Source organism: Zosterops lateralis, assembly GCF_965231275.1.
Source record: "Zosterops lateralis genome assembly, chromosome: 2".
Lineage (NCBI taxonomy): Eukaryota > Metazoa > Chordata > Aves > Passeriformes > Zosteropidae > Zosterops > Zosterops lateralis.
Window position 1 is genome coordinate 18,316,629 of NC_139763.1, and position 27,246 is coordinate 18,343,874.

A 27,246-nucleotide genomic window follows, 5' to 3' on the forward strand; every position below is an offset into this window, starting at 1 on the left:
TGCCTAAAGAAAATGAAAGATTAATAACCAAAAGTTGCAGACTCTTATTTCCAGGTTTTCCAGCACTTCAAACAACTCCAATACAGTATAGCACAACCAGTATTAAGAGAATTAGTACTGAATAAATAATTACTAATAGATCAAGAGACCCTGAACTGGCATGGGAAAGACTGTAGCAGTACTTTAGGTGGGCTGCTGCTAAACTCAGGCCATGGTGAAGACAAGAACGATGGGCAACTGATAAATAGTTGTGTTTTTTTCCCTTAAGGGGCTTTGTATAAGAACTTCATTATTAACATCAGAAGAAATTGCCTAATGCACTCTAAAAAACAAGTGTTATTAGCTGCAATCACAGCAATAATCAAGCACACAGTGCTTCTGTCAGTGTTTAGGAAAACAGAAGTGACTTAGAACATGACAAACAGATAGGCTGATGAGCCACTCTTGGGAATAAAGAAAGTCTGAAGATGAGATACCTACTGGCAAAAATCTGTCCAGCTGCTTAGTTTTTGGTCATATAACTTGGGAATTTCAGTGCTTCTGCTCAGAAGTAGGAAAGCAGTAACTGCACAGATCTACCAGGAAGCTGCCTGTTATCAGGGCCAGGAAAGGCCAGTGCATGGAACTTCAGTCAGCTCCTCCACAGAGAAGGAAAACTCACCCCTGACACGCTCCTGGAGAGATGGATTTCCTGTGCTTTGTTTTGAGTTGTGTCTCTGTATTCTATGTATATTGTATTTCTGTGTGCAACCACTATAAAAGTGTCAAAAGCAAGAAAAGTGAGGTTCCAATTGAAAAGTGGCACTGAAACTATTGGGAAAACTGAAAGAGGGAGGTTATGCTTCTCATCAGGTGCAGGAGGCACAGAGCCAGAAGCTGCTGATGCTGAAATGTGCCAAGGAAACAGGGATACTGAAAAGCCTAATTGGAATCATCACTTACCATCACATACCTGTGCTAGCACAAACATAATGGAAATGCAGCAACTGCAGAAGATTACGCTGGTAATTCCTCAGTGAGCCATCTTCCAGGGAAAATAAGACATGGACTGCAGAAACTGACTGAAATGTCTCATTTAACCTCAGAAATGAGGACACAACCTGCTCTTCCTGGCTGATCAGAAGTGATTAACTCTTCCTGAATCAATACACATACTGTACCTCTGTCTTGACCACAACACCCTGGGGGATTATACCAGACCCAAACCAGTGAGTTCTTACAGCCTCCTGTGAAGGGCTTTGCAGAATGTTTTTATCTGACTGAATGCCCACTTTCAGAAGAAAGCCACAGAAAATGAGTGAACTAACACTGTGCTTATCAACAGAGCAACATTTACATCCTCATGCTGCCAGTGCAATATACAGGAGCACCAAGACACTGCACAGACTTAAAATGCTCTCCCATAAAACCCCATACAGTCAAAAAACCCCATATAAACTAACAGCCTCTGGAAACAAGCACAAAGTGAGATTCTGAAGGTAAATAACAGAGACAAATTAGTTACAGCAGGGAATCACTGATAAAATACAAAGGTAATTTAAAACCCCTGCTCCTGTCCCTGCTGCCCCTCATCCCTATGTTGGCTTTTTTCTTTTTTCTCTTATAAAACATCTGATCTTTTACATAGGAAAGTAGAAAAAGGAAGCTCAGAAGAGCGTACAAAAATTCCTTGCTAAGAAAAAGAGTATGTGCTCTTTTGGAGCACAAATTGCTATTTTTTAGGATTACAATCTTTTCTCTTAATTATCTGTAAAATCCAAAATTAACTATAAGTCTGCAATGAGGGAAAGGAAAACGAAATCTTAGATCTTGACAGTTCATGTAATCAAATCCTATTTTGTGAATTTTCTAAATTCTAAAATGCCCTAGTTTTATAAACTGAGTTTCCTACAGTGTGAAAAGGAAGTTTCTTTTGTTTCTTCTCTTGATTTCGGGTATCAAATCATGTTACTCTGTAACTTCAGCGTGTGTTAAGCACGAAACTTTCCAGTGAGACCCCTTCCCAAGGGCTGGCATACAAAATCTGAAAGTACTAACAACTGAAAGCTTTGAAAATATTGGGGAAAAATACTCTGTGATGATGGAAACAATGATGCTCTCAAAGAAGAAAAATACAAATTAATTGTAGTCCATTTGAAGTTAAAAACCACTACTGTCACTTTGCCTTTTTTTATATATATATTTTTCCATTTTCTTTGTGATGTTAAAACAATAAGTAGTTTTACCGAGATCCGTGTATATATATATATATATATATATATATTTGCATTGTGTGGACTTGTATCCCTTGTGTCATGGTATCACTGACATTCCAGTATCATGTCCCTGTGATTAGGTCAGGCATTCTGTCTGAGAAGCCATTATCACCTGTTTTACATTTGTCTGACAGGAACCACCACAACTTCAGTTCCCCAACACATTATGGGTCATCACCACATTGACCTTTCTCATATTAAGTATCTGCAGACTAACAAGAAAGCAAAAACCTCAGGAGATGCAGCTATTTTTAAAGGACTAAACATTCAAGACTATGTATTTCCTCATATTTATTTTTTAACTGTATTTTTCTAAAACATATTAAAATAGAAAAGATGTTCATCTGATTCATACAAAGAAAATACCAATAATAAAATAAGTAATAAAATACTGAAAATATATGAAAGCACCAAAACATTAAAATATTCATATTGGCAAAGACTCTAAGAATATATTTCTGGCAATTTTACAGTAAAGTGCTATTCAATCCAAATTAAGGAATTGGAATTTTAATAGCTTGGTTATTATTATTACCTTAAGGTTACAAATTATTTTGTTACTTTTCTCACTAAGACAAGAACCCATTTTCTTGGAAGCAAAGCATTTGAGTTGCATGCACATAAAAATAACCCAAGTAACAGCTTCATTATAAGCAGTTAACAACATAAATTGCCAAATCATTAGGAATACAAAATGCTGAGAAACAAAATAGGCAGAAATTAGATTAGTGAAAAATAAAGAAAAAGCAGATGTGGTAAACCACTGTATAAACTAAGAAAGGACAGAAGACTGTGCACCAAACATTTCTGTAGCCTTGCTTTTTACATGGCATTTTTTTAGTAATCATATTGCTGGCTTTTATTAGTTAATCTGTTTATTATTCTAAACTGCCCTTTTCTATTTCCTAGAAATGATCCTACATCACCACCACACTGTAAGCAAAAGACAGAAGCAGAGTATGACCTTTATTTTTCCTTAATAATCACTTCTCATCTATTGAAGTCAGCAGACAAAACTAATAAATCTGTTACAAGGCCAATTTGTAGCAAAAATTAATTAAAGTAACATAATTATTTTAAATTTTCAAATCTCTTGAAGAGTGAAAATTTTAAATGTATGAAAGATACCATCAGTCTCCTTTTAAGTTTTTATCATTTTAATATACATATTTACAGCAATGAGTACAAAGAATCCTTGTTAGCAAAGTTCTTTCTAACTTCATGCACCATTTCCACAACAATTTCTGTGAAATGGTAGATATAATACTTTTATGTTGCCTTCAAGTGTATTTAATCTTCCTCATTTGACTTGCTTTTTTCATAATTTCATATGTAATTTAACCATATTGCACAACTCAGACTAAGTTCTTATGCTGACTACTTAATAGCCTTTTTATGAACCAATAATAGGCCATCACAGTTAAGAAGTCAGCTCCCACACTCCTTCTGTAATTTGAATACAAGCTGCTCTCCAAAAAAAAAAAAAAAAAAAAAGAATAGGAATAGTGTCTTGTCTTGTCTTCTCTTGTGCGTATGTTACTTGGTAGTAACTTTTCATTTGGAAGAAGCACAAAAATAAGGAATTTATGCAATGAAAACAATGAGCCTGAATTATCAAAATAATTACTATTGACATGTACATTAACAGACTACATAAAAAAATCCACCTGTACTACATAATTTCTGTAAATTTTCCTGGATGAACAGATTAACCTCAGAACACACTAAGTTGACTGCTTGCATCTTCTACAGGAGTGATTCAGAATGTAAAAACGAATATGATGAAAAGAAATGAAATATTGTATTTAAAGCAGTTGAATAGAGGGAAAAAAAAGCACAACAGTCTTAAATAATCTTGAATTTGGTTTCCTCCTTCCAGTTCAGTAATTTTTATTGAGTTGTACAGTGAAAATAGGTCCCAGCTTTAAGATCTTCCCCATGCCCTATTGTGTCAACTTAGACAATAATTTCAGTAATCTTGTTTGCCGGTCATTCATTTCTTCTATTTTTATTTTTTTTTCCAGTAAACTGTTCCTTGTTCATTGCTGTAGGCTCACAAACCTCATTTTGGCAGTTCCAGAATCCAAGTGCAGCACTGCAATCTTTTTTACTCCAACGAACTGTGATAGGCAGCAGCACATCCAGGGCACAGCAATTCTTTTTAGCTTCTCTGGGCATAGGCCAGGTAGAAGCAGAAGGCAGCAACAGTAACTGATAGCAGTGATAAAACAACTGACAGCTGCTGGAACCAGAGGCAGCGATTCATCTGCTCTTCAAGTCTCCTATTAATCTGCAGTAAATGAGTTAGCTGCAAATAGAACAGTTTCATTAAGTTAGAATTACTGCACTTGAAAGGACTTGGCAATTTTGAGCTGTTTTGGCAATAAGTATAATCACAGAAAAGGAAAGAAAAAGCCTTTTCTCAGTGGTCTCTCAGCAATACCTTTTCTATCACTACATACTTCAGGAATCTGTTCCACTAAAGGAGCTTCAAATCTTAAGTTATGGATAAGCAATAACCAATATGGCCTGCATCAAGCAGGTGACACCTTTACACTGAGAAGCAAAAGATACCACTGATGCTCATTGATATGCCAGATCTCTATCCACACAAGAAGAATGAGCAAACTGCACCGAAATTTTAATGATTATTAAATCATTATCATTAAACAAAATAATTAAATCACTATCACTGACATAGTTACTTTCAATTGCTGACATGTTCAAGTAGCATAATTTACAAAATACCAAAAAGGTTCAGTAAAAATTCTTTTTATCTCTAGCATATTCTATCATTTTGCTGAATACTCAGCACAAAGGAATATGCTATTACCTGTATATGTAAATCTTCATTAGTTTTTGCTGGAATATTAAATGCATTGTCTTTTAATGTCAGAGAAGAGGGCTTACTACTTTCTATGACATGACACCTGAGCCTGTAAAAAGAAAACAAGAACACACACCAAATATCACAAATTTAATGCAACATTGTATAATTAGGAGTAAACAATCCATCTTGAGTGGATAAAGTCCCTGCACTTTTAAAACTTAAGAGACAATAATTATAATTACACTACATTTAGTCTAGGTTTATCAAAAGTAAAGGTCAGGTTTGCATTCATCAGTAACTAACATACACAGCACACTTGCAATCAAATAACCTCTCTCTATTGTTTCAGGGTGTTTTTTAAAAAAACCCAAAGAAATTGCACCACTTATGCAAGGAAGCTTAAGGTCATTCACATGATGTAGATTTTATTCAAAAGGGAAGTAAGGGATAAGCAGTTGAAGTGAAAACAGAACAAGATTTAGGCATCAAGACTTACAAAATACTTTTTTCATGGTAGTTTTGGCCATGAGCGGGTAAAGGCAGCTCAAAAAAACCCACAGAAAAACCCCAGGAACGATCTAAGGCAAAAACCCAATTGAAACTGCAGGGAACATTTCCCAGACGTGTTCAGTGATATCACACCATGTGACTGGATGAGAGATAAGAGCAACAGCTGCATTTAAAAAAGTGTATGGGGAAATTTATTTTTCTAGATGACTTTTCCACCACTAAATATCGAAAATACACATATGAAGATGTGATAGATTTTACAGAGACTTTCTACAAAATTCCGATTTCCCCTAGTAGAAAGGGAACGTTTTTAATATTGTCTAGAAAATAGCTTTGCATTTCCTGTATCTGCTTTCCTTGACTGCTTCCTTTTAGAAAACTCAAGCAACACTTCTTATTAAAAAACCAAAACCCTTATTGCCCATGTGTATTGTCACACGCATTCATGTTTCTCCACTTAACTCTTAAGCAGCATGAGAACAAGAAAAAAAGAAGAGCACGTCCAGAATATCATTTTTATACATTAAATCCACATCCAATCAGTTAAAAAAGAGCAAAAGTCTCAGTTTTCTGAGACAAAGCACAAAAGTGAGTTTGGAGAATCCTTCATTGATTATGATTACACAAGTGCTATCAATTAGCTAAATAATAAAAGGTAAAAAACCCAAACCCCCTGTTACTAGAAAACCATATGCTTACCTATGTTCCATCACTTTGGTCCTAGGGACTTCTTTCCAAAACTGAGTCAGTTCTGGCCCACCTGCTCCAGAAGACTGGTCCATTTCTGCTGCCATTATAAGGAAACGATCCTGCAAAGAAGCTGCAAAACCTGCCCTCAAGGAAGACAAAAAAAAAAAAAAAGCAACAGTGTGCTTAGATAAAACAATAATATTACAAGGAGGATAGAAGTATTTTGCACAGAAGTGACATAAAATTAGAACTTGTTTATTGGAGGACACAAGACACTGACTTACTAGAAATGAAAATAAGGAAATCATTCTCTAAAACTCCATAATTCTAATTACAGTTTTCCCAAAATTATTTAGGTTAATTTTAACAGAATTAGTTTCATCTGAATAGCTCAAACAACCCAAAATTTTGTAAAGAATGTATTCTCCAGGAAATTCACCTGTCCTTGCAACAATTTAGGAAACTGATTTACTGCTGACAAACTCCCACTGTAATAATGAACCAGCGCAACAACTGCCACTCAGACTTTTTGGTTTTTAAGACAAGAAACAAAATGGGTTGCAGACAACAGCTGCTTATGACTGAGTAGAGCAGTAAATCAGTACAGGCAGTCACTCAAATCCTTTCTGACATCCATGTTTTTTTAACAAATGGTACCATTCCCACACAAGAGTCAAGCAGGCATGGGCATCAGTCAGTCCTACGCACCAGCCAGCACATACAACCATCAGTGTCTAGAGCATGTCTAGTAATGCAACTTGCCCAGATTTCTTACAAACTCTATTTTCCATTTTTACTTACCACCATGAAGAGAAACTATTATATCTAATGATGTGCCAGGTTCACAGCTGCTGTTACTGGGTTTAACCCTGTATTTTTCAGGTGCAGTTGTTCTCACCTATAAACAAGAAATATGAAGAATACAGTAAGTGCATGCACAAACTACAATTGCTTCATAACTTCTCTCATTCTGTAAAAACTAAATCCCCAAAAGTTTGATTATTAGGACAAGTCTCTGAAATACATCATTTTGTAGGCATAATAAGACTCTTGTGTATCCCTTTTCCTTCCTCTCAACTGTGTTTATCCTTTGTTTTCTTGCATTTGCTATTTTTCTTTTGCATACATATTTAAAACCAGCCAAAAATATGTTATAATAAATATGAAAATATGAAAACTTTAAGTTATTTTAATGTACAGAGAATGCAAAAGACAGGAAAAACCCCACAAAGATGAAAGTAAACTCCATATTTCTGAAGCAAATATAACTACTAATTCCTTTGATGGTGACATTTGCAGATGGATCTGCATCATTTTGGAGCATTGCTAACTTGTTTCCAGCCAATAATTTAAAAGAAACATTCTAAAAAGATGTCTTTTCAATGATCAAGCTTTACTTTTGCAAGAAATGTTACTCTCACTAAAAAACTAACCATCACTTTAGTTGTTTTTTAGTCAGTGCTAAGGTGGTACATCATAGGCATAAATTCAGCCAGATTTCTTTGATCTGCCTCAAACATCACTACACAATAAAAAATTTTGTCTGCAAAATGGATTTAATAGTATTCTTCCTCCTTACAGAAAAGAAAAAACAGTTACATAGTTAGTAAACCAGGCCACAAATAAAACACTTACTTTAAAAGCCACCACATTTTTAGTGACATTTGTGAGAACTATCAAACATTTTTTCTCTCCAGTTTCTTTGGATCCAAAATAGAGTTCTTCTGCTGGGCTAATAGGAAATTTAAAAATAATTAGTTTCTTCAGATTATCTTTGCAATAGATCATAGAAAAAACTTGACCACATCTCCAGGAAAACAAAACACTTTCTACCCTGCAGCTACAGTCAGCATAAACAGATTTTCATCAAAAAATGCTACAAAAACAAAAAGCAGAAATTTTATAGTGAAGCTCAGGGTTGACTCATGACAAGCAGAACTGGCTGCCTCAGCTGATTACTGCCCTTGACTTCTGCCACCTGTAACAGCAAGAACAGCCAACAGAAACACAGAGTAGGCTGCTGCATCTTTGGGCAGTGTGTTAAGGGAAAGCATCGCTGACTTTAATTTATGCTTATGTTAAGGAATATAAGGTGTCAGACAGAGAGTAATTTCCACCTCAAACACGTATCTCTATCATAGATATAGTGCATAAGAGAAGGCAGATATCCACAACTGGCAATCATTTCAACCATGACAGCTGGATTCACTTGCACTTATGAGTCAGTCTTCACATACTTGTGGTACAACATGCATAAATAAAATTATGGCTTGTTTTTAATATTCTTCTGCAATTAAGAGAGTCATGCATGAGATATTTAAACCACATCAAACTAACACAACTCATTTTGGATAAGCATTCAAATGAACACTAGTAGGTCAAAGGCATGCTCATACAATACAGGAAAGGAAACTTGAGTAGCAAGTGAAGAACTTTTCTCTCATCATGTCACATGAGGAGCACGCAAAGAACTGCTGTTCTACTCAGTACTTCTGAATGGCATAATTTTTTTCAAAATGTGATTTTTTTTTTTCTCCCCATGTCCTCTTTGGAATGTCAATTTCATGTTAGTTTGACCTCCTCCCCAGAAGACTTCCTTTTATGGTACCAACCCTTCCTTCTTCTCCCACTTAAACTAGCCTATGAGCTGAGAAGAAAACCCCTTGGTGCTGCATGTAGGCAAAGCCTGAATGCCCATGCCAGAAGCAGACTCCAGTGGTGACTGTGATGTAGGGATGCTGATGTTTTACAATGCATTAGTCAGTCCACATGACAAGACTACTTCTTTTGTGGTTGGGATAAGGAAGTGTGCCAAATAAGGTAGAAACCAAAAAAACTGATGGGTTTAAAATAGCTTCATAGGGTAATCCTCTCCTCCTCTCAGTATTCTTTCATTTCCAAATTGTCAATTTAAGTTACCAGTGCTAGGGAAGGGAAGGGGTGTAGCTACAACATAGTTTAGCTATCTTAATACTGTGCTAGTGCAGCTGTGTTTAACAGCTATTGCAAGATGAACCATAAATGAAACAAGATAACATTAATCAGCCTCAAAACAAGACACAAACATGATTAAGGGAAGGAACATTCTGCCAGAGCTTGATCTTTCTTGTTCTACCAATATGGCCATGGAGCAAATAAAAAAAAAACAACCTTGGGCCACAGTTGTATGGCTCTTGTCTGTGAAATCAAGTTCCACAGCATTGAGGGTAGGTGGAGTGTAGTTAGGAGGAGGCTGGATTGTTTAAACAAACACCCAAGCATTTTAATTTTTACAGATGCAGGAATCTCTTTACTCTGACGTGTGTGATATAACTAGCTTGTACTGAAAATTCTTGTACCACAACACACGACGTCTGGGGACAGTGACAAACATGTTGAGATGGCAGGATCCAAACTCTGCCTTCTTTGGCTCACGTTGCCTTGTCAGTTGGAGGTTTTCTGTGTGACTTTGTGCTTCAATAACAGTATAGCACATTTTTCTACAAGAATATTACATGATAAGATCATAAACAGAAAGGTTGTAGTCAGTCATCTCTTGCTTACATTGCCAGGTACTAGTTGTTCGTCATAATTCTGTTTAACACAACTACTTAATCTTGCAGAGAATCTGCTCTTCTGCCAGACTATGCAAGGAAACTGCTGCTTTTTGTCTGACCAAACAAATTCATTTACTGAGGAGGAAAGTCAGAGGCAGCCTTTCATTGTAAGGTATAGAAGGCAAATACAATTGTGGTCTAAATGAGGGAGTATGACTAAAAATACAAGAAACAAAAGAGCACAAGGACCCAGCTTTGGTCCATGATTTTATGGTGCCAGGGCTGCAGTGCCTCAGCTGCCTGCTCAGGCTCCAGGCTGCTCCTTCACAGGGCAAAGCTGGGAGATGAGCAAGGATGCAAGTTAATCATGGTGGCAAAGCTTACGGTCTCTGTGATAGGTGCCTATGACTGGTTATGAATGGTACTCTTGGTTCAGTCACCTTCATTTCAGTGTCTGAGAATCAGTGGAATAAAATGAAAACTAGTTCTAGCTTCTACAGAGGGAAAGCATTAATGAAGAGCAACAGCTGCGCTCAGGATTTTACTTTAAAAACAAAACAAACAAACAGCAAGGACAATGGAGACACCAGTACTTTATTTTCCATTGACAGCAAGACTACAAATATTAACACCTCTATACTTGACTAAGTTTACTCTTCCATGTGTTGCAGTCCATATAAGTTACTTCTATTCAATGACAGCTTCAAGTATTTTAAGAGGAAAAGAAAGGAAGTTTCTGAGGGTGTCAGAGGTGTTTCTGCTTGTTTGGATTTTTTTATTATTATTGCCTGCTTATGATGTGTGCCCCTTTCTTTATTAATTAAAAAGTATTTAGAAAAACATATGTAGCATTTGTGATTGTCACAGAAAACATTTAACATTCTTTTATGATCACAATTCTGCAGTCTATGCCTTTGTCTTGCCCTATAGAGAAACTAAGGCTATACAGCAGCGGTTTTTCATTTCAAAATTAGGAAGAATTTACACATACAAAGTATATTTATGCTAATGAGCATGTCACTATTCAAATTCATTCCAAAACTAATTCATTACAGCACTTAAAGCCAGCTAAGAAATTACCTAAAAATTAGATATTTTCTTCATTCATCTAATAGCAAACTGTAAGTGAAAATAAAAGTTAACATCTAAATCAAATTCTAAACAAGCATTTTAACCTAAAAGGCAGTGAAAATAAAAAGTGATAATGACTAATTGATTTCTTTATTCTAGTTTAGTGATAAAAATAACTGCAAGATGTAGAATCTCGGATGACAAAACCTTCTGGGTAGATATATCATTATAGAGCCCTTTGCACACAAAATAAATTTGACTCATTCAGTTCAAGATGTAAACTGTTATTGTAGACATTTATACCATCATAAGCCAAAAGAATTCAAGCAAGATTTAACAGTGAAAACCATCTTGAAAAAACATTGGTTTTTCTTGAGCCAGTGAAATCAATGTCAAAGCACTGCTCCCATTACAGGCAAGGACAGGCTTAACTTAGTCAGATGGTTTCTAGGGAATATACACCTATTTGTACAAAAAGCATGCCAATCTTTGGTGACACCAGAAGATTCACTAAAGACTTGTAAAACCAGAAAAACTCTTTGAGCTTTGTAAAAATCCTTCTTAAAAAGTTGTTTTTAATTTTTTTCTCAAACAGTCTGAAAAAAGTTTATTTTGAAAACCAACTACTTCAGTATTTAAGTGTCCAAGGCACACTGTAAAATGAAAATTAAAGAAAATTATTATTACCTGATATGTAATAAAGGTCCTTTAAAAGTGGTTAATGCTTTCTTTGCATTTTTTGGTTTGACCTCTGTTTTGTCAGTTTCCTCTGATTTGGAAATTTGTTCTATAGAATTCATCTGAGTAAAAATGATAGTTATAATGATTAACTAAAAACCTGGATTACATGTTACAGAATCATGCAGGTATTTCAAAGAATATGATGAAGCTTTTTTCAACAGTTTACAAATTACAGACCAAGCTTTATATATATTCATTCCCTGAAGGTACCTGAAGTCCCCTGAATAAAATGATTTACTATAGAAGTTTTGTAACACATTAAGCACGTATGAAACAAAACTTCTGCTTTGGTATTTTTCCATGTATTTTCCTGCTGCTCAGGCTGCGTTTTGAAAACTCCAGACACACTAAGTTATAGCACTTCAAACATCTAAGATTATAAAGCACTGATATTATTCATCCATTGCAAATTAAAACAGATGCCCCAATACAATCACTGTTACCACTGTAACAGAAAACACAGTACCAATTCCACACTTCATTACATTCCAGGGTAGCTAAACATATCTTCATTGCTCTTAGGTGAAACTCTGAAGTATTGCAGAACATAAATAAATATTGCTGATTGAATTGGTGCATTCAAAACTGCAGGTACATCTTAGGTTCTGAGGGCTGTCTTCTATAACATTAGGAAAATACATGCAAAACAGGGCAGGTGCTGGGGGAGTACAGAAGACTGAAAAAATTAGTGACATCATGATTCCATTTCAGCTGGCTGAGGAGTTTGCTTAGCCTCCTTTTTAGTCCACTTTTAATACAGAGAAAAGACATGAAGAGAATTAAGTTCATGCAAGTTTGAAGTTTGGGAATGAAAGGAATACAAAACTTTATATGAAATAGGCTGTATAAAAAGAATCCACACTGCAACTTTTTTTTATAATTATATAAAAGGAGTAGAAAAAGGTTAGTGTGCAAATACACTGCACTAGTTACATGTTAGGCTTTGTTCTACATAAACTACCAGAAAAAATATTACTATAGACCACAAAAGTGGAAGCACCTACAGGACAGGCACTTATTAACCAAGTTTAGCACTCATGATTCCCTGCACTGAAAAAAAATGGAGTAGCACCTTGGTTAGAGTGAAGAAAAATGAAAACAATTATATGCCTTATGGTATGTCAAGAGTAAAAAAAAGTAAAAAAACCTAAAATACTTTAAGTAGAAAGCTAAGTCACCCAAGCAAATTAAAAGCCAACAAACATTGAGGCTTATTAAGCACCAAAGGCAATTCACACACTGAGCAGAAACTCTCTATGTTTCTGTATATGAGAATCATAGTTTGCAAAATGTGCCCCAAGCAAAACAAGTTACTGAGTCTAACCAGGCTTATGTAATGCTTCCTTTTGACCTTAAGGTCAGTGAAACTATCTTTTTCTTTTTGAAAAGCTGGCCAAGTTGCAAATAACAGCTGGACTACTTAGAGAGCTGCACATTTCAAATTATTCTGACAAACCTGAACCGTAAATGAAATTGTATTCTACTCCATTAAACAGAAGTTTTGCAAGTAATACTCCAAAATTAATTATAGTAATAAAGTAGCGAATTTCAAATTTTTTTTCTACTATTTTCAAGAGCAATATCCCCAGAGTTACTATCATTGCATATTCCTAAATACTACTTCATATGAATTTGTGTAAAACAATGCCTTTATTTCAGGATAAACAACACTGCATGAAGATTATGTTGCAAAACATGATTGATGGAGTAGGAATACAATTTCTCCTGAGAATACATTAAAAAATTTTATATGTTGAGATTTTATCAATAATTTAAGAAAACAAATTAACATCCAGTAGTGCATAATATTTTTAGTGCATAAACTTAATATTTTTTCATATACATACTGATTTAAGCATCAGAGAAAACAGATCTATTTCAAAATGGTCACCAATAGGTATCTTAAAAGACAACCTTTGAAAACAAAATACAGAAACCTTTTTCATTTTACTGTACAATTCACAGTATTCCAAGAGATAGACTAAATACTTGGTGCACATTTTATGCATTCTGAAGCACAAAACTTGTCTTAACAGACCAAGAATCAAGGCTGAAACCACTACTATAATTTTTCAGTTTTCCTGTGTTCTTTTGCTAAATTAGAAGACAGAAAAACTTCTAAAAAATACAACAAAAAGCCTCTTCTCCCATTTTTTAAGCATCTAGCCAGTCTTGCTTAAATCTTCACTTAGATACCTTTTTCTGATTAAGGTTTTGTGCTTCATTCAGCTCCCCAGCCTCCTTGGTGTCTGCATCTATCTCTTCTTTACTTTCATGCTCATCTTCACTTGTAATGGGCCCATTTTCACATAAAGGAGTTTGAAAATCATCATCAACCAATGGAGGATAACTGTACTTGAAAGAATCCTGAAAGATAAGGAGATTTATAAAAAATGAGTTATTTGAGAGGATTAGAAGTGCCTTCTCCAGGGTTTTTTAAATGGAAACACTGTCATTGTTTCTTGTTTCACATTACTTTTATGTTTCATTTATTCATTTCAAGTTGCATCCCTGTACAGAAAGCTGACACCAAGAGTTTCTACTTTATCATCAACAGACAAATAAATGCAGTCATCCAATGAAGACAGTAAACTGTAACTTTTATTTATATTCACAGCAGAATTGCAGGAGCCGATCTATCAAGGATCAGCATTCAGAGTCTTACTGCTGAAGTTGTCTTCTTAGTTCTTAAAAATGCTGTTTAAAACTTAGGACAGCTATTTCTAAAAATATTTCAAAAGTGATGAAAAACATCATTTGTTCCTTGTATGTTGGTTTCATAATGACCAGTTTAAAAAAAGGAAATAAATCCCAAAAACATAAAACAACCCCAAATAATCCCTTAAATTTAGCATAATGTGTGGACCTTTAGCATATCCTGCATTTCAGACCTCTAGTCTTTGGAATGCCAAATCATTTTAAAGACCATATGTAAGACATCTAAGTAATGCAGAACCAGAATACTTAAGTTCTCAATGACTCTACAACAAAGGTAACTTTTCTATTAGACGATCAGTAAAAAAAAAAATTTGCTAACTAGAAATTCTATTAACATCCTCCAAATCATTTTAGTACATGGGGATCTCTGTTCCTACTGCATTTTCAAGCAATTTTAAGCACCTATTAAACTGAATTAGTCTGACAGCTTTCCAGTGGAGAAAAATAACATAGCTTTGACTCCTAGGAGGCAGAATGGAGCACTGCCCCTGCTTCCCAAATGATGCCTCCCTCAGCAGGGAGTCACAAAAAGGCGTTTCAAGAGAGCTCTCCATCAACAAGTACATTTTCTCAAAACAAGGAATAATGTGATGTTAAGAAAGATTAGAAGGGAAAAGTCTTAGATGGACCCATTCAAAGAAACCACAAAAAACCCCAGCATCTTCATGCTCATCTATAATCAAGGTCTAAATCTCATCTACTCTTCAGGCTGTAGCAACAGTCAAAGACATCTGGGTGAATGAAACAGGTACTCCCTGGATCAAACAACATCCTATTAAGGGCCTGAAGGACAAGGTTTAAGTATCAGTCACAGACTAAATTACTATTAGAAGACCCCAGTCTGCTAGGATATTACAACAGTCTTAGAGAATACTGACACCCATACTTGACAGAAATATCCAGTTTCCCCTTATCCAAACTAACAAAGCCTCGTCACTCCCTTCCAGCACCAGATGACGGGCATATAACAGTGACCTTAATAGAGGGAAATTAATTTTGCTGCACCCTTTACTTGGCCTTGCTAATCCTTGCTGCTGGAAAGCTTCAAGAGCTGAACAGAATCTCATCAGTGGGACAACTCAAAGTCTCACACTTCATAGTCACAGAGCCTAAGTTTCAGTGCCATGGGTATATCTAATAACAGGGTGAAAACCTCAGCCAGGAAAACAAGACAGATCTATTCAAAGCCTATAAACTTATGGCTCTTTTTTATAGCATATCTAGAGAATTCATGCTACTATTTTTGGCAGTTTTTGTAGAGGTGTCTTAACCATAGTAGTGATATTTTCTAAGGCTACATGTATACAGTGGCCATGAAATCATATGCAAGCTTAGACAAGTCTTGGCTTCAGCACACTGATCTAAGGTACCTCCAAGAAAACCTCTGGGCTACCAATTTAGATATCCAGGTGAAGAGCACAGCAGTTGCACACATTGCTCAATATTGGCACCAGTTGAGAGAATTTTGATCAATTCATCCTTGTGAAATCCATCTTCTGACAAAGATTGGGCAAAACAAAAATCAAAACCTTACTGTGTGTATATATCTTGCATCAAAGTGTACACATGTACATCAGTTTTGCAGAAAATATTACTGAAGAGACAACAAATCTCCCTGCTCAGTCAGAAATGTGTGTGCCTCAAGAACTGGACTGTTCCAACAGCTGGAACTGGCAGAATGTACAATACAATAGATAGGAAAGCCAGAAAACACTGAGTTAGTGTACATTTATTACTAAATGAAAAATATTACCAAGTGGCTCTTGAGCACCTAACTCTAATTTTCCAGGCTGGATAGCATTAGCTTGCTTCTGTATCTGCCTTGGACAATTTTGACAAACTCTCCAAAACAAACCTGCTATAAAGAAAATGACCTCTGTGCACTGTGGACAAGAACAACTCAAAGCCATTTACATGGTATGCAGCATGTACAGATCAGCAATATGGTAATAGCCACAGGCAACACACTGATGAGGACTTGAATGGAACCAAAGTACTGCAAAACCCAAGTTTCTGTTTTCCATAATTAGTTTTAATGCTTTTGGTACTCTGGAGACACCTTTGCCCAGTAGTTGTCTAAAATCAAGCATGTAATATTCCTCCTTTCACAGCTGGCTGACAGTCAATCAAAGGATTTTAAAGCTATGGAAAGTTTCTGATTCATCTTTTAAGTGACCTTGAGACAGACTTAAAACATGCTCAAAGGTAACTTCACTGAGACATTGAAGTGGGAGGCTTCCAACACAGACAAAGAACGGTTCCCTTAGTTAAGCAAAGTAATCACCGACTCCAAGTTCAACATTAATTCTATGGATATTTTTTGTTACTTCCAGAACTAGTCTCTAACATGTTCTTTGTATTCCAGAAGACTAAGTGCAGTGGAATCCAGGTATCTCCCCAAATTAACCTGCGAAATTATCTGCTTCACTAGATGTTCTCATCTGGCAAGACCTGGCTCCTGGAAGTGGGATCCTAGTAGGCAACACAGAAAAGGATGCACAGATATGCTGTGCTCTTCACTGGCACTATGCCTGTTGCAAATACAAAGATCTGTAACTAAACCTGTGGAAATCAAAGATGACAGAGAGAGAATTGGAAGGAGGCAAAAAAAAAAAAAAAAAGTCTCTCATAAACAAAACCAAACACTTGAGAGAAAAATGGACAGAATGAATTTGTGCAAATCAGATACTGCATTTAAAAAAAGCCAGGCCTGACGGTACTAATAATGGTGAATTGTACTCTAACTAGCTGCCTCAAGAGAAGCCAAGGTTAATCACATCAAGGAAAGTTAAATTTTGAGAAAGGGCATTAAGTTGTCTGTTTTCTGGTCAGTGAAAAACTCCCTGCTGTCAGAGATGCAAAGATCCTGCTTTACTGTATACTCTGAAAAAACTCCTGGGAAGAAAGATTCAGAGCACAATTTTGGAGTCTTGGTATTTGCTAACAAGTCTTCAAAATTATGATAGATCTGAGGTTAAAAGCTCAAAATACCCATCAAGTGAAACTCAGTAGTTAGACAAAGCATGTGCTGATTCAAAATACAGGGTTCTTTATATGCAGAGATAAAGCTGTTTTTCTGAAATTGTCAAAACCTCTGGAGTTCTTGTCAGGCAAGTTTACTACTATTGAACGACTTTATTTCTGCCATTGCAACTTTTTACCCCAGGCAAATGATTTGGATAAGTTGCCCCCATGATTCTGAAACTTGTTAATGCTCTCAATGGGCAACATGGAGCCAGCTTGATCAACAATCACTAATCAGCAATGAGACCTTTTAGGCCCAAGGCAGGATTACAGATAACTCTTAAGATTGTGTGTTCCATCAGATGCTTTGGGAGGATATTTAGCAAAACCTCAAGTTCATTCTTGAAAGATATAATGAACTGTTACGGAAGATAGTCTAAAGAGCAGATGGGAGATACTCAACTTTAATGAGGGAAAAAAACTTGTTCCTCTATTGCAACAACAGAGCAATACCACAGGAGCCAGGCCCAGAACCACTGCTAAACAACACTCAAGCCACTTCAGACATCATCAGCCCTTCACTCAATGCCCACTCCTGCTGTGCAGCAACTGCAGCTTTCTCCCATATGAGAAAGTTCTTACATGAGACTAGGAGCCAGGCCAGCAATTTTCCATGGAGAAAAAGGGTATCTTTCCTTCAAGAGTTACATGCACTTTTTAAAGGATGCTAATTGCAGTCAAATGAAAATCAAGGTAACATTCGTTTATGCTCCCCTAACAAGTTTCTTATGTTCTGGCCACAATAACACTTCCCTGAATTCATATACAAAGGAACATGGCTTCCCCTGCTATTGCTGAAGCACAACCCTCCTTTTCTCCATATTGTTGCTACCATGACAACAAAAGTACTTCTGAAAAGAAAAAGTGGAAAAAGAACAATGAAAAGTAACTCCCTTGCACTGGGCTTATTCCACTACCATAAATGGCCTATTAACATTTTTAAGAGTATTTTTTCTGTGAATTTATTTTAAAGATTATGCAATACTGATCTAGTAGCCTAGTGAAAAGTGAAACCTGTTGTGCAAAGGCTCGTGCTGTTTCACTCTTTAGATTGAACTAGCACAGGATTCTGGTTCTGTTAAACTGATGCTGCTTGTACCACTTTGGATCTCTACTATACTCTTTGAAAAGAATCTTCTACAGCCATGTCTTAAAATGCAGCCCTAGAGACAACAAAGGAAAAATAGCTACAATATAACTATCCTCAGTGAATCATAGCTTTGGAGCAGGACTAGAACTCTCAGAGGACCATGAAACCTACTTTCTGTTCATAGAACTTGTGTCATAAACACCATCTCTAATTCATCAGGGAGGAAAAAAATACAAGGGACAATGACACTTAGATAATTTTTCTTGAAGGTCTGAAAAACTAAGTGGTTTTCAGTGATTTATAAAGGGACGAATTTTTCAGAAAAAAAGTTCTGTAATTAAGAATGTACTTAAAAATGCAGATACCAAATTCTCATGAAGTTTACCTCTTTTATACTATCACGATTTTGAAATTATCATTGGCAAAGCAATTTCAAGAAATCTCCCATCTGTGAAGAGCCAACCCACAACCCCCCCATATGGAATTTATGTAGGTGTCTCAAAATATCACAACATGAACATGAAATTTCATACTTACAGTTCCACCCATGTGAGGTGGCAGATACTCTCCACTGATGTATTCCTGCACATCACTCTTATTTGTGAACTTTAACATGCTTATTGCATCTGGGCCAAGCCAACCCTTCACGATTTTAAAAGCAGCTTTAAAAAACAAAACACCAAACAAAACAAAAGGTACGCATGAGTTAACAGGAGAGAAGTTTTGTTATTTTGCCTTTGTAGGGTTTTTTTCAGTGTATTGGTAAATCTTGCATAGCACAAGTGAGTTATATCCCTCAAGATACTGCAGAACTTGCTCTGAAAGCATCTACTATAATTGGAATGAGCAATGCAAGGGAAAAAAGGCATTATTTACAGAGAAAATGGAAAGAGTATCTTTGATTTAAAAATTGACAACACTGTTATCTTGGAATTTAGCTCTTGAAGTACTGAGGGGGTAAAACCAAATGCGTTTCCAAATCTGAGTGAGGGAGGTTGGGAGAGATGAATATACACTCTTCCTTGCTGAAATGTTTTGCTGATTTAAAGGATATTTGTTTTGATCTATGAAGCATTTACAAAGACCATTGTTATTTCAGTGATAAAATATGAATATGCAGGAAAATATAAAGCCAACATAAAAATATGAATTCAAATGGCAGCAACAGAGGAATAGCATATTTATCCTGTACATTATAGGTAGAGATGATTACTGAAGTACCCATATCAGAAAAAATATAACCACATCAACATCCAGTGTCAGGCATCTATCTTAAACTGTGTATTCTAGTTTTGAGCTGGTTGTAAGTCACCATCACTGCTAATGACAGGATTCCTGAGAGGATTCTAGTTAGAAGCATTCAAGGAATAGACTACTTATCAAGGTCTCCTAACCTCTGAAAACAACAGGACGAATATAGACTTCACGTAAAATATGATCCAAAATACAATAATAGAATTAAAAATAAAAAGCATGCAACCTTTAAACTGGAATATTTAAAGATTAATGTTTAACAAACTCCATTATTCATCTGCATCTACACAGACTAGAAAATTGCTTCTTATTTTGGCTGCTAATTTTTAAAAGTTATCACAACCCAAAAGGAAAAAAAAAACAACAAAACTTACCATTCATTATCCATGGCATTTCAAATATTACTATCTTTGCTGAAAAGAAAACAAAAATCTGAACACCAAGTGCTAGGTATTTCTCTATTCAAGAGCAAGTACAGAAATAACATTCATGTATAAAGTAAATATTCGCTTTTAAAAAACTCCATGTTCATCTCCATGTAAAAGCAATTTTGTACAAACTTATTGCTATTTAGGAACATTAGCTGTTTGCTTGGAAAAAAAAAAGTAATAAAATTCCAAGTTTTACATTGTTTATGTACTTCCTGAGATATTACTTTTCTGACATATTGTTACTAAAAATTCATCTCACAAATAAGGCAAAGAAAGGCAATATCTCAACCTCACCTAAAAAAGCAGCTACTGAACAGAAGAAAGTTTAACAAGTATATTCAGCATTCCCTAATTCACAAAAAACCAAATAACCGTAAGTCTTTGTATATCTATTTTTCCAAATACTATTTATTTAACCATAGAAATTTGAAAATATTTAAGTGTTTTCTTAACAATTTTTTTCTTCTTGAATGTTAAAGTAAAAATAACAATGTTGCATTTGTCTTTAAGTTTGATATTTGACCAAAGCTTTGAACTTAGATCAGCAAGTTACAATCTAATATTCAGAGTTTAAGCAGTTGCTGTATAAAATTTCAACATTCACAGATATTTTCACCTAAAATTTACAACATATTTAACATGATCTAGTATAAACTATGCAGTATTTGCCTAAGCATAAAAAAATTAACAGGCAAGTATGCAGGGTTTTCTAAGTGCGCACAAAAAAATGCCTTTTCAGAATAAATAATTTTCAGAAGAAAGTGTTTTCATTTTCAGAATAAACTGTTGCTCCCCAAAAAAATTTTAGAGCCATTCATTCTTTGACCCCTGAAGACTTTTAAAGGATACAAACCATCATGAAAGTTTGTAAAGCTTCTACCCAAATAGCAAATAGCAAAGGTCAATTCCTTTCTATTTAACACTTATAATTGTTCTTACTATGTATAAACATGTAAGAACTATTACTTAGTAATAGTAATAAACATTATTATTTCACAAAAAGACAGTTGATTTTTGATGAGAGTAAAGTTTATTCACAAAGCAAAGTTGCACTGATTTATGGACAAGAATATCCTAACTCTTTAACATTGACATGTTTCATGAAGTTACCCCAGAAAACACATGAAAAAAACCCTTTATCTTCCCCATCTTCTATCATATTATAAAATGCTCTTGTTACACAAGTCTACAATGCTTAATATTTAATATACAATACTTACTGAGGAAGTTTGGGTAATAATCTGTAAAGCAGTTGACAATAAACCGAACAAAATCCAAATCCTAAATAAATAAATAATCACAGCATAAATGCAAAGCAAGCCAAAACATTAGAAAATACATGCTTACTTAAGGCATTTAATGAAAAGCACAAGATACATATATTGTAGTCAACTATGTTCAAATTTTACATATACAGCAAATATCCTCAAAACACAAGGCAAGGCTTTTTCCTCCATTAAACTGCTGCAGGATTGTGGTGGTTCTCTTGATAATCTAATAAAGAAGTCAAAAGATTGCTGGTCAGGACAGTAACTAAGATCTAAACTACTGCAGAGTATCAACAGGACTTAAGATGTGCAGGAAAGATAGAGGAAAAATAAACCTTTAGCACTAGAGAAGCTTGACAGATGGAAGAATACACAATATACTGAAATTTCCCTTCAATAATTATCCTACATACTGTTCAATATACTACTGCACTCAAGTGTTATATTTCCAAAGAAAAAAAAATAGGTTTTCCTTTGAAGAGAACTGTTAGGTTTAGTATTAGTTGGTGGCATGCAGAGAAACAGTTGGCAGAAACAGCACTGAAAAGACCTGATCCTATACCACCCATTTTCAGGATGACTCTGTCCAATGAGCAACTGTGCAGAAATAGTTCAGTCAGTCTCCTTTGCAAAATCCAGGTATAATGGAACTGGCTAAGCAGTAAAGGGCAAGGAAGGCTTTTTATGAAACAGGTATAGAAATAAAGTAAGAGATACCTTACCACAATAAGGTTCTGAGGTGGGAAATCTGCTATGAGTACTTTCCTCAGGCCTTCCAACAGGAGTGACCACTACTACCACTTTCTGGTAGAGCATAGAGCATTTCTGGCTGAGGGTCCAAAGCTTGTCATACCAGCAAGAATGGGGAAGGGGGTTCTAGGGTGATGTAAACACACTACCAAAACATTTGTGGACAGAGTGAAAAAAGTCCCCCAAATAAAACATTGTGTAAGAGGACTAGCCACAACCAGAAAGCTTTTTAAGTAGCTTCAGCAACTAGAAACTAACTGAAAGCTTGACATCTTTACAGGCAGAAGGGGGCCTCTGATAGAAGCATTTATCTCAAATGTCTGTTGCTTGTACCAAATGCAGTATCTTTCATTTAACAGCACAAACACAGTGACAGATTAGAATTATTAGAATCTCCATTAATCAAGATGCTGCTCTCTATTCTGCTGCCTATCCATAATTAGCACAAAGATAGATCCATTATTTTGATGAAAGTCTGGAACTAGAAGTGCAGATTTCACAGATTCAATAACTGCATCTATTCTAGTTACCTGAACTGGTGCAACAAGCCACAATCTATCAGAATTATCTCCTACAAACCAGTGATAAAAGTGATATAGTAGATGTCCATAGCAACAGAACAAACAAATGAGGCGTGCTCTGGAAAACAACTCAGAGATCCAAGTTCTTTTTCTTTTAGGATAGATTTATCAATTACTCCACATGGCTACAAACAGCCATTAAAAATATTCCTGATCTGTAATAAACATACAAAGCAAGACTATACAATGGGACAGTTACAGACAGCACTTGCTGAGATTTTGTCTCGGGAGTCTCAAAGACACAAGATATAATCCTTTCTTCAGGATATAATCCATAAAACCCGAATCAAATTAGTCTTTCACATCAAGGAAATTATTACAATCCTTTACTCCTGTTATACAAAACTGTGGTTCCAGTATTATCTTTAGTAGCATAAACAGACAGCTCCTGCTGTACTGGTAAAAGCACCAACCACACCATATTTATTTGTCAAATTACCTCCTCATAATCTGGTGGCCCTGTACTGCACAGCTGCAAGGTCTCAATGCAACATTAATAATCTTGCCTAAGCTACATATAAAAAAGCTTTTGGAGTTGGGTTTGGGGGTGGGGTTTATTGCTTACATTAATTCTTGCCGTATCACCACCACCAGACAAAAAAGCACAAAGATACAAGTTTCAGCCATTTCTGTAATAGCAAGACTGCATGGTACTCAGTAAGAAAAATGGGGTTATTCTATAGAAATACATTTTATTTTTTAACCTACAGACAACCTGAGAGATTTTTAGTTATTTGATTAAATCAATAAATATGCACTGATTGGCAAAATCTCAACCTTGCAATCTAAACCAGCTCATCCACCAAACTAAAAGCAAGTTTCCAGCATGTTGCAGCAGACAAAGTTAATATGTAACAAAAGATTTTGGAAACTGCTCATGTCATGGGGAAAAGCTCTACCATACCACTGATCTCAATGACTGTTAAGTTATTTATGTGTCAAGGACTGTACAGTGACATCCCTTTTTTGTGGGAACACAGGTTAAATAATTCCAAAAGCAATCAAGACAAGACAGTAAAAATACTTACTATGTGACTGATTCCAGTTTCAGCCATGTCAAATACCACTGTCAAGGGCTTTCCATGATCTCTCTTGGCATAATGTTCTAACCAAAAAGCAACCAGTTTCTTTTTGTCAAGTTGCTGTTTAGGATCTCTTGTATGATGTTTCACTTTGAACCAAACTTGGAAAGAAACACAGACAAAAGTCATAACAAAGATCCAAGCTAACAGAAAACATCATGAAAATAATTATAGAGGATGCACTGAAACACCTCTGAGTTTTTATTTTACATTTGTCCTGATTTTGTGACCACTGAACAGCCACAAAAACAACTGCACACCTCTTCACATAGCCCACTCTAATTCACTTTTTACTGTAACTTTTTAAAAATTGAAAATCCAAAGAATTACAGTCCAGAAGAAACATTAAAGTGCAAAGTCACTTTTTGTGTACTTAAGGACTACTCACCTAGATTAGCAATTAATATTGCTGTAAAATTGTTTCCTTTTTTGCTTAGTTTTCTTACAGCACTGCAGCTGATGTATTTTGAAAAACTATTTATACACACACTAAGAATTATATAAAAAGCAACAGATCTTTCTAAAATAAAATGAAAAATTCCAGGAGGTGAGCAACATTGTATTAATGAACACCCAGCATATAGTCTTCTGCAATTAAAAAAAATGAGTCATACAGAGACTCATTTTTCCATTAAAAAAAATAATCAAAAACCCACAGGCATAATTCAAAACAAAAGACTTTATGAAAATGTCTGAAACCAAGTTTACTGATTATACAGTAAGTGAGAAAAGAAATATTCAGGGCAGTAATGTGAAGAGTAGCTTTCATTTTCACTACCTTTACAGAATCAAAGTTAGACAAGTCTGAACATAACTTTGCATATGCTCAATATTTTTCTCCCTGAAACTTGGAAAGTTGTAGTAAAAAGCAGGATTTCTTCTCCATGTCTTTTGCTTCCAATTCCAAAACTAATGTAAAAAGTGATTTGCTTCATGTAAAGAAACAAATGTTTTTAAACATAGCATGTTAGCTAGACTGTATTTCAACATTAAGAGAAATCCCTGTTGAAACACAGACAACATTAAACTATTCTATTCTTGTTTAAGACGGTGATCACATCACCAAGCCTGTCTGAGAGTCAGGCTCATGGTGTGATTCTGAAGCTGCCCTATGCAGGGTCAGGAGTTGGACTCCATCACTCTGCCGGCTCCCTTCCAACTCAGCGGATTCTATGATAAATAGAAACTTTATTACCCAATTACCTTTTTAAGTAAGAACAGTAGCCAATATATACCTATGTCTGCTCTTAAAATGCCTATTTTTCAAGATGATAAAATGCTGGAAACAAACTAATGATCAAAGACTGAAAATAATCTATTCTATATAACTTACATAACTTATAGCCCTCTTTGTCATATCCATGCAGAAAGAGAGCACCATTTTCAAATAACCATTTTGGAAGGACAGATTCTGACAAGTCTGCAAAAACAAATGAAATATTTCAGTAATCATATTAATAATCACATTGTAACTTAACAGAAGTCTCTAAAAATGCAAAAGTTTAGGAAAAAAAAAAAGCCCAAAAACATCCTCATAAGCCACTTTCCAAGGTGTTTATTAAACTAATGCCAGTATTGAGATAGGAAAGATTTGAAATTATCTTCTTCTCATGCTATAGAGTATGGTTTACTTATGAACTAAGAATATTTGAATAAAATCTACATAAGAAAATGCTGCAATTTTTTTTTTATATTTGAAGTCTCCCCCACCATGCTCTATCATTTAATTCAGTGCAAAGTTCTGTAGATAGAGCTCACCTTCAAAGTACTTTTACAGCACAAAAATGAGAGGCCTTTTATTTGATGTACCAGACCAGTGTTACTACAATGAACAAGAGAGCTCTGTTTGTTGTGGGTTTTTTTGTTATTAGACTTTTTTTTCAGATTTTATGATGCAAAGAGACAAAACAACAGATAGCTGCCTGCCTTCCTTCCTCTTAAACACCCTTTCAATACACATATGCAACCACAACAAAACTGACACTACTGGTCAACATAAAAAGCAATACTTTGTCTCTTTTTTTCCTTTTTTGAAAGTTTTTGCTCAGTTTTCTGTGGTACCTGCAAACCTTTAAGAAGTTCTTAATGAAACTGTATATAGAGGTCAGTGGGAGTTCAATAGGAAAGCAACACACACCTTCAAAATGACTGTATAAGAAAGCTTACCATTAACTGTGTATTCTTTCCTCCACTGAAAGCTTTCATCAATCATCTTTAAAGTATCATCCACAACATCATGACGCCAAATCAAGTAGTTTTCAACCCATTTATCATCTTGCTGAAGTCTTTCCACATCTCTAGAATCATATTTATCCGATTTATCTACGAAATAAATAAGTTAGTGTCTGTAGCATTTGCTATAAAAACGTGAAGAGAATTGTCAAGTGTATGTCTGTAAGCATCCACTTGGTACATAGGATTTCTCTTGCAGTTTCAAATTTAAGGAAACAAAACACAGCATGATAAATTAATGAAAAGCATCTATCTGCTGCAATGATATTTAGGGACACTATGAGATTACTCTCCCTAGAAAAATATTTTCTGTGATCCTTATGCAAAGAAAAAACAAGGTGCATTTAGGGCAGGTGTTATTTTCCTAAAACCAGTTTTCTGTAATTAACATGAATTAGTATATAGTATTAGAATCTGTGTACTGATGAACATATATAATAAACATCATAAATACATGCTTGAGTTCTCAAATTTATAGGACTCAGCATGTTAGACCATAAAATGACTGACAACAAATATGAAATTCATGGGTTTGAGCATGTACTATACATAATCACAATAAACAAAATTGTTTGCTTTTAAAAAAAATTACAAGTTTACACTTGTTATAAATTGTTACCCTACTCAAGAAAAACTACATGCAACTCTAGAGTAGCACAAAAGCCCTCAAAGCTTCTTGTATCTTCTTGTATCATATTAGCAACATGATAACAGGCTTGCATGATTTTAGAAGTACTTCAGATGAAACAAGACTTGCTGCTGCTCTAGGGTTTTTTTAATAATTTTAAACAGGAAAGTAAAACACAAATGTGAAATGGACCTATTTCTACTGCAGATATGCCTAAATCAAAGCTCAGTTTTTAGATCAATGATCCTCTGTCTGAGAAATTGGTAAAAATAGAATGTAAATCAAGAGCCCATAATAGAAACAAGCTTCTGAAAGCAACAGACACCGATACAGATCTCTGTTAACTACTAAAAAAACCATAAGTGCTTAAGCTATTCACTTAAATTCATGATTACCATGGAAAAAATTAAGCCTGTTAATAAAAGAGATTTAATTTTCACATACTGGAAAGACTATTCCTCTACCAACAGCAATAAGCTGCTTTTGGAGGCTAGAAACTGTGACTATCTAGAACTGTGACGGGATGGCTTGGTAATGTTTATTTCAGTCAGACAA

At 35.2% G+C, this 27,246-nt stretch overlaps 1 protein-coding gene across 2 annotated transcripts in view; it reads right to left on the reverse strand.

Annotated features, from left to right (window-relative positions):
• Nucleotides 1-3,201: 3,201 nt before the first annotated feature.
• Nucleotides 3,202-27,246, reverse strand: part of MOSPD2 (motile sperm domain containing 2) — a 32,244-nt gene continuing 8,199 nt past the window's right edge. For both annotated transcript variants that reach the window (XM_083884654.1, XM_083884655.1), the window contains exons 3-15: nt 25,998-26,153; nt 25,165-25,251; nt 23,778-23,932; nt 21,371-21,431; nt 20,094-20,132; nt 19,003-19,127; nt 13,830-14,000; nt 11,580-11,692; nt 7,921-8,017; nt 7,087-7,183; nt 6,295-6,424; nt 5,089-5,191; nt 3,202-4,563 (exon numbers count right to left, since the gene is read on the reverse strand). In XM_083884654.1, the coding sequence (XP_083740780.1) occupies nt 4,417-4,563; nt 5,089-5,191; nt 6,295-6,424; nt 7,087-7,183; nt 7,921-8,017; nt 11,580-11,692; nt 13,830-14,000; nt 19,003-19,127; nt 20,094-20,132; nt 21,371-21,431; nt 23,778-23,932; nt 25,165-25,251; nt 25,998-26,153 (1,481 nt within the window). In that variant the 3' untranslated portion in view covers nt 3,202-4,416. The remainder of the gene's footprint in view (nt 4,564-5,088; nt 5,192-6,294; nt 6,425-7,086; nt 7,184-7,920; nt 8,018-11,579; nt 11,693-13,829; nt 14,001-19,002; nt 19,128-20,093; nt 20,133-21,370; nt 21,432-23,777; nt 23,933-25,164; nt 25,252-25,997; nt 26,154-27,246) is intronic.